Source organism: Lupinus angustifolius, chromosome LG17 (assembly GCF_001865875.1).
Source record: "Lupinus angustifolius cultivar Tanjil chromosome LG17, LupAngTanjil_v1.0, whole genome shotgun sequence".
NCBI lineage: Eukaryota > Viridiplantae > Streptophyta > Magnoliopsida > Fabales > Fabaceae > Lupinus > Lupinus angustifolius.
Window position 1 is genome coordinate 2771270 of NC_032025.1, and position 8729 is coordinate 2779998.

At 33.8% G+C, this 8729-nt stretch overlaps 1 protein-coding gene and 1 long non-coding RNA gene across 3 annotated transcripts; both read left to right on the plus strand.

Annotated features, from left to right (window-relative positions):
• Positions 1069-4673, plus strand: LOC109331824 (MND1-interacting protein 1-like). Of its 2 annotated transcripts, none has more exons than XM_019566563.1 (3): positions 1069-1231; positions 1357-2904; positions 3999-4673. In XM_019566563.1, exons 2-3 carry the CDS (start codon positions 1378-1380, stop codon positions 4515-4517), a joined length of 2046 nt encoding a protein of 681 aa, XP_019422108.1. In that variant the 5' UTR covers positions 1069-1231; positions 1357-1377; the 3' UTR covers positions 4518-4673. The 2 variants fall into 2 exon arrangements, with proteins under 2 accessions (XP_019422108.1, XP_019422107.1); XM_019566562.1 differs by having other exon boundaries at positions 1364-2904.
• LOC109331083 lies at positions 5686-6678 on the plus strand. The gene is made up of 3 exons (XR_002105742.1): positions 5686-5857; positions 5953-5982; positions 6461-6678. It is a non-coding gene; the product is annotated as an uncharacterized LOC109331083 (long non-coding RNA).

Genomic DNA, 8729 nt, shown 5'->3' on the forward strand with positions numbered 1-8729 from the left:
ACCCAAAAAAGAAAACTCATGAAAGATATTGTCTCGTCTCGAAGCTTGTTGCCTTAGGTTTAGTTTGGGAGTTAGATTTTGGAGGGGGAAGAAGGGAAATGGAAGGCTTGGGAGGTATGAAATACATTTGTGAGATGACTCTCAAGTCTTCCCTTTCCATTCCTCATCTCCAAAATTTAACTCTCAAACTAACCCTTAGGTTACGAGAAGGAAGTAGCCCTAGGAGCAATATGCAAATGATGAACCAAACTGACCAGACATGAAGCCAAAAGTCTAACCTCTAAAAGTATAAGAGTTACAAAAATCTTGTTTATTTTGACAAATAGGGATTACTGGTCATGAACGGTGTCTCATTCTATGTAACAAGCCATCAGAATGTTACTTTTTATCATTTTTTGTTTTTAAAAATATTCTTTTATTCACATATCAATATATGATTAACCTGAGACAGGAAATGAGACATGATTGATGATCCCCATCCTATTTTGACATTACAAACCAAATTGACTTGACATTTTTTTAATAGGGATATCTTTTATCCTACTCTATATATCATAAAATTAATTTATCATAAAATATTTAATAATTAAAATTTTAATTTAATGTATTTTTTCAATCAATCACACTAACAACACATAAAATATGAGATAACAAATATGCTTTCAATTTTTTATTGGCAAATATTAATATATTAACAGAGTGAGATTTGAATTCTTAATCTTTTTATTGTCTCATTCCTTAAACCTTTTATATTAATCATATGCCCATATTTATTTGAAATTTGATTCATTATATAGTTCAATAAATTTATTCAGGAAGCAAACAAGTTAAAAACTAAAATTAATTTAATTAAATAAATGAGATTAACTTCAATCAAATAAAACCAGATTAAATTTATGAGTTCACTGGCTATATATAATAAATAATAATTCATTTTATATTAAGCTCAAAACTAAATTAGAATTAAATTTGTATCTTAACCAAATCAAACTCTATCAATTTCCACCTGTTAGAGCTGAACCTTGGATGGGCTAAAAATAAACAAAGTTAAAAGATTGGGTAGCGGGAGCCCATCCCTAAGGAAAAGTTGCATTACTATCATAACACAGCTTCCCTTCCCTTCCTTCTTCATCATTATCACTCACTCACTGCGTTCTGTATTCTCCTTCAATTCCTAATCAACTATCACATTTCATTCCTCTCTTCCATCCAACACACTCCCTCCGTAACTGTAAGTCATTTTTCTTTCTAATTTCCCTTTCATCTTTATTTCCATCAATATCTTTTTACTGCATATTTTCATCATTATCTTTATGTATCATATATATATATATATATATTGATTTAATTCGCAAAAATATAGGAATAATTAATAACATGGGTTGCACGGTGAGGGAAAAACACATCCAAGCCAATCGCAAATCTCGATCGCAGAAACCCAATTGCAATGCTAATTCTCGCTCTAAGTCCATGATGAACCACGTGGATGTGACTCCCAAACAATCTTCTTCAAATTCAAATCCAAATCCTAATCCTAACGATGCTTCATCTGGGTGGGGTTTATGCACCGAGGATCAATTGGAACATATTTTATTGAAAAAAATGGAAATTATATACAATGATGCTGTCTCAAAGCTTGTTGCTTTAGGGTACGAGGAGGATGTAGCCCTAAGAGCGATATTGCAAAATGGTCATTATCACGGTCCAATGGATGTGTTAACAAACATTTTGCACAACACATTGGGTTATTTGAGTAATGATGAATCTGACTCCGAGTCTGAGTCTGAGTCGGAGACTGTGTTCACTGACTTGAAGCAGTTAGTGCGGTATTCGCTAGCTGGTATGGTATCTTTGTTGCAACAATTGAGGCCCAATTTGTGTAAAGGTGATGCCATGTGGTGTTTGCTCATCACTGATTTCCATATAGAAAAGGCAACCAACATTCAAATTCCAGTTTCCGATGACAATGCAGTTGAGACTGGTAGCGGTGATAATTTTAAGAATGTATTTGATGTTATGCCTCCACCTCTATGTAGGTTTCATGGTGGATGGGGGTTTGGAAATGGGGGAACCTCACAGATGACTTTACAGTTACAAAGAGATATTGAATTCCCAAAGAGGTTTAACCTTTCTCCTCAGATGAAGTCCATGTTGAAAAGAAATGTTGCCATGTTCGCTGCTGGTTTTAGGGCCAACTCTAACCAGTTACATCCCAAAGCTGTTCCTCGCAGTAGCTTTGCATCGTCAAGTTTTGAGTCTCCATCTGAGAAGTCTGGTGACTCACACAATCTGAATAATCTAGATGCAGTGAACTCGGTGCTGTTGAGTAAGTTTCGTGATCTAAATCTTGACGAGAAACTGGATTTTGTGGCTGAAGATAAGAAGGGTGAGGTGATAGTCAATCTGTTCCGTCAGATTAAGGATCTTGAGAAACAGGTCAAGGATCGAAAAGAATGGGCTCATCAGAAGGCAATGCAAGCAGCAAGAAAGCTGAGTGGAGATCTCACCGAGCTGAAAATATTAAGGATGGAAAGAGAGGAGACCCAAAGATTGAAGAAAGGGAAGCAGACACTTGAGGGTACAACCATGAAAAGACTCTCAGAGATGGAGAATAACCTGAAAAAGGCTAGTGGTCAAGTGGACCATGCAAATGCTTCTGTCAGAAAACTAGAGATAGAGAATGCAGAAATCAAAGCAGAGATGGAGGCTTCTAAATTAAGTGCATCAGAGTCAGTCATGGCATGCCTGCAAATTGCAAAAAGGGAGAAAAATTACTTAAAGAAGCTTCTAGCGTGTGAAAAACAGAAAGCTAAGCTGCAGCAGGAGATTTCTGATGGAAAACAGAAGATATTGGAGATACAAGAAGAATTGGCTCAGATTAAGAAGTGTAAAAAAGAAGCCAAGGTTTGCTTTTTCACTCCCCATATCTTATTATTTATTTATTTATCAACCTAGACAGTAGACACACCTCTTTGCTTGCGACGGTAAGACTGTGTACATCCACCCTCCCCGGATAAGACATTAATATTGCCTAGTGTAATACACAACTTGCTATTGTGATAATGATTTATATATTTTCTGCATAAAGGACCTTGCACTTTTCAACCTGAATAATTGAATGCATATCCAGCTTGAAATGGAGTCTGCAGAGTGATCATGAAACCTTTTAGTTTCTTGTCTTGCATTTATGGGCTTGTGTTTATATGCTCAAAGTTAAAAATCTTGTACCTTTTCCTTTTCTTCCACTTCATACATCAGAGTATCAGACTGCTCAGAATGATGCATGTGTAATAGTGTATTTACACTGTCCAAAATGGACAATTGAAAAAAGATCTATTTCGATGGGACACACATTAACACACTTATTGGACTCTGGATATTTGAGTAAGATGTAAGGTGAAACCTCCAATCCTAACAGGGCATTTTGAATTGCTTGCGTACATTGTGTCCATGCTTCATACTTAGTATGTTTATATTCAGTTTCAAACTGATTTAAATTGAAGTCACACCACTTGAATAAATTCACTCATTCTACTAATATTCTGGAGTTGCTCACTTTTGTAGAAAACTGCTTCCAATTATCAGGTGTAGCGTATTATGTATTTGAATATATGTCTGTCAGTAGGCATGAGATGAACTTATCCTTTTAGTTCCTGATGATTCTTAATTATATACACCCTAGGTGTTTGCTAATTCATTGTCCTGGAATTTTATCATCTAATCATCCACCATTGTTATCCCTGAATTTTTTATCTGTTGACTGCATTCAACTCCTACATACTAATATGATATGATTTGTTAGCATTTAATTTACAACAACAACTTTATACTGGTTCCTTATCACTTGATGCTAAGAAACTTGCAGTTGTGTCTGGTGCTCTCTTTATTTTCTACTTGATGCATACTTTTTCGTGAAAATTACTTTATAAAATAATCATTTATATTTCAGTTTATGTGCACCCTCTGAATCATTTGATTTCCATAATAACTCTTGACAGGTCAAGTTAGGGGAGGAGTTAAAGGCTAAGGAGGAAGCGTTAGCACTAATTGAGGAGGAACGTCATGCTAAGGAAGTAGCTGAGGCTAATCATAAGAGAAATCTTAAAGCTTTACAACTGAACATAGAGATAGATTTCCAGCGCCGCAAGGATGATATCTTAAGGCTTGAGCAGGAGCTGGCACGTCTTAAAGCATCTGCTCATTCTGATAAGCTGCATCATAAATCAAATACTTCACGTGCAGGTGAATCTGAGGGTGCAAAGCTGCCAAGAGAGACAATTGCTATGCTTCTTCAGGACTTGGATAATCTGGAGGATTTTTCAGAAAAAGAAGTCAGCAGTGATAGACAGTGCATTATATGCAACAAAGATGAAGTTTCAATTGTCTTCTTGCCGTGTGCACACCAAGTTATGTGTGCTAGTTGCAGTGAAGAGTATGGGAGAAAGGGCAGAGCTGCTTGTCCATGCTGCTGGGTTCCAATCGAACAGAGAATCCGTGTCTTTGGGGCAAGTTCGTAGACTTGCGCTGGAATATGCTTATGAGGCTTGAGAATAATCAGGAACTATTATGTAAATAAAATCTAAGTTCTGCCGTTTGCTTATCTTTTGAATCTCTAAATTTTGTTGGTTACTTACAGCCATTGGCTTGAAAATAAGAAATAAAGGCATAACTTAGTAAAAATGTGGCATTGATACTCTATTTAAATATACTCTTGCTACTAAGTTTAAATATACTCTTGTGATCTAGCCATGCGATTGAAACCACCAGCATTGGAATACTTATGAGGGGAGAGATTGATGTTTATAGATTCGAACACTTTAGCATCACCATTTTATCTAGAAATGATGTGTGAATTATTTTCCATCCACACATATGAAGGGTCCATTAACCAGGACGGCGCCATATGGGTCAGAAAGTTTCATTATGAAGTGTGTTCACCGATTTTCAATATAAATTTTACTTTTTAGTTAAATTAAAATATGCTCTTCAGTACACATTATCATCTCCTATGCTATGCTAAGGAGTGTATGTAAGGAATTAACATTTACATTACTTATATTATAAATAGAGCTCCTTCAAAAAGTGTGCTCCTGTTAGTGTATTGCTAAGTAGATCATACACCTTAGGATAAAATGATTAATACAAACTTTAAATAAAATGTGGATTTTTAAAATATTGTGATTTATATTTCCTCTCTTAGCATTTTACGTATATGGTAACCATTGAAGTGGTTGGTTAACTAAGAGAATATGTTAAAGAGATTGATGATTTGGAGAAAAAATGACCTTAGCATATGTGAAATATGCTAGCATGCTATTAGAAAATCCAATTTAACAACCGTGCTTAAAAATAGACTGAGTTGTTACTCATAAAACATCAAAAAAAGTATATGTGAGTGATTTAATGATCGTTTCAGAAATTTTGATAGACATAAACAGTCTCAAACATATAAGCTGTCCCCATAAACCAAACCGTATAAAAACCAGATGTGGTACAAGTCCCACATCGTATAGTGAGTAAACAATTCCATTGTTTATAACTACTTTACATCATCATCTGAACGTGTTCGTGAAAAGGAGAGATGGTTGGCATCTCCCCTGACAGGGACGGGAACAGCCTTCGGGCTTTCCTGTTACCACACATCCGGTTAAGGCTACCCACCTTCTGGTGGATCTTACCCAATTTTTTAAGTATCTTTCTTCATCTTCATTCACCTTCGAACATGGAAGCTTAGCAGAGTTGTTCACATCTTTTTGCTTAATTTGCAGTGTTGGGTGAACTCAAGTATGCAACATCACATGAATGGATCAAGCATGAAGGCTCAGTGGCCACTGTTGGTATCACTGGTCATGCTCAGGTTAGTTCTACATCTTCTCCTTAGCCTTACCATTTCAATTTCATTACTTTATTAATTATAACAACACATTTCAACATTCCTTTTGTTTTTGCTAGTTATTGACCCTCAAGGAAACTCCAGGCCTGGTAATTAATTCCTACCTTTGATATCAACCCAATTTCATTATTATGTTCCTTCTGTTCACTAAAACAAAATATTATTAATTCTCTCTATATATATTCTTTCTTGGCCAAAGTCATGTGTTCTCAATTAGTAGAGAACTTCAGTGCAATTTCTTGGGTGCTTGTTGTTTTATGTAATATGTATGACAACACGACAAATCGACGAATTGTTACATATGTTATATTTTTTATTGGAGAATAAAAGCACAAGAAACTATAGAAGTGTACATAAATTTTATCCTTTCAATTATCTATTCTAATTTCCTGGAAGCCAAGAAAGCAGAACATATTTCTTATTACTATTAGAAGGATTATGTTACTTATATATGGTTGTTTATTTGGATGAGTGAATTGACTTAAAATGTTTAGTGTTAATGTCTTTGTCTTCAAATTAGCCTAGTATCCAAACACATTCTTATTTTTCTACTTTTCTTTCATGAAGATCAATGCAAGCCCATATGAAGGTGGATGGATGATCAAAGTGAAGCCAAATAATCTATCTGAATTAGATTCCTTGCTGGGTCCAAAGGAGTACAAAAAAATTTGTGATGAAAAAGATGCAAACCATTAAAATTTGACTCACTCCTGAAGTTATCTGAGATTGATGTTTATCATGTGATAAGTTTTTCTCTAGTACAATACAACTAATGCTACTCTCAATTTTCCTATCCCTGTTATTGCCAGTGACACTTGAGTGTGTCCACATGTTGGTGTGATTAAGAAGCTATTTTCTCTTTCATTTCCATAGTTCCATTCATTTTTATTATTTTCTCTTGGTTTTTTGCTGTGAGTTCTAAAGTACAATTATCTCAGTATTTCACTTCTAAGTCTTGGTTGGGAGCATTATTAGAAAGAACATAACTCATTACAGGCTAACATATAAATATATAATAGATTTTCAAAGCAAAGTTGGATCAACTCTATTGCATCCAATTGAGGAACCATGAATATGTTCACAGGCCTAGCTACCAAGCAATGCTAATTGTTATTGGGTTTTGAGTTTTGAAACCCATATATTAACTTATTAAGTTTCACAACCCACTATTTTTTTTAAATGCAAAATTACATTATTCACTATTATATACAATCTTGTGGATGAAAAAAATATTCACTGGGAGAGTTAGCTACACGTACCTGTGGATGTTCTCGGCTCGGACAGAATTGTCTCCAGTGGTACGAGTATACATGTAGGAAACCAAAAAAAAATATACACCTCATCTCTCTTAAGTTTCATAACTCATTTCATCTAAATCATATGTGATTTTCTCTCCACACCCGAATTCATCATCTTCCATGATATAAACATCTCAAATGTAATAATTATTAATATCTCAAGCCCAAAAATAAATGATAGTTCCTATAATCATAAATGGTGTTTTATGTTTTTTTCACACGACCTTCATAATATACAAGTTTAGTAATGGACAAGATATTTTGTTCTATTTTTTTCCAATTTGTTTTATACTTTTATAGTTTTATTAGATCCACTTACAAAATGTTAAAAAATTTAAATAATAATACTTGAGCCTTAGTTCAACTAAGTGGGATCAATCATAGGGCAATAAATTGTTATTAACATAATCATCACATCATTTATTCATAAAATAGATAGTCAATAAAATTTTATGTTGGCTATCAACTGTTTAGTACAACTTTTTTTATTTATTAAGATTATGTATAATATTAAGTATACATAGAATGCTAGGGTTACCTGCCATGTTTTTATCCATAGTAGTAACCTAGAATGTTAGAATATTGATTTGTTGGGTTAATCATGATTAGGGTGGGAGAACATAAATTACTTATATCAAAATAATTTTATTCCTTTATTCTCAACCAATCAAATACTACCATATATAATGATATTAATTTTAAAAAAAATTTAATATTCTTTGATGCATATTTGTTAAGATCTTATTAGTGGTAATGTGTTAGGCATAGAGATGACATAGAAGATATCAATTACACTTTTAAACTTTAATGTAATCTTGAGATAAGGAAATTGAGCAAAGGACCCACTGGAAATGCATTTGGGCAGGACAAAAATGATGATTTAGATGCTAAGTTTTATAATCATGTTGATAATAAACACGTGCTAATTACTAGGATGCATATATATTATATAGTTTCCCAGAAGTTTTAGTGTTGTACACTTATTTTATATTGTTGCATGAATCATGTGGTTTAATGCTCATAATATTTTGTGATCTCCAAGTTTTTCTCTATTAATTCACATTATCTTAAATTTATACTTCATATACCCCATATTGTGATTCTTGGAGTACATTATTTTGTGTGGGCAGAGATTAGGTAATTTTTTCTTTTAGATTATTTTAAATAACAAGCTTAAGGTAAACTTATTTAATGGAACATCCTAACTAAGGGTGATGAATATTGTAAAGCAAATGAGATTGTGAGAAAACAAACTTAGTGCTTTGCCCATAAGGAAGTTTACTTTCAATTTTATGGGTTTGGGAAGGGGGAAAAAACAAATTTAGACTCCCTTGTGATTTTCTCAATCACCTATAACATATAACAAAACAAGTGGGGAAGGTTCTTTCTAAGTGTTAGTTTATCCAAATTTTGTTTGGTTATATTCTTTAGTTGCATCAAAACCATTGCACCAGCTCCGCCCCATCCAGATTCCAACTAAGGAAAAAAGCAGTGAGGTTGTAACCAGAGTATTCAATTAACAGTTAGAGTCTTTTAGA

Coding starts and splice junctions, on each gene's coding strand:
- LOC109331824 (XM_019566563.1), top strand. CDS start 1,378: ATGGGTTGCACGGTGAGGGAAAAACACATCCAAGCCAATCGCAAATCT. Junction 2,905..3,998: donor AGTGTAAAAAAGAAGCCAAG/GTTTGCTTTTTC, acceptor AACTCTTGACAG/GTCAAGTTAGGGGAGGAGTT.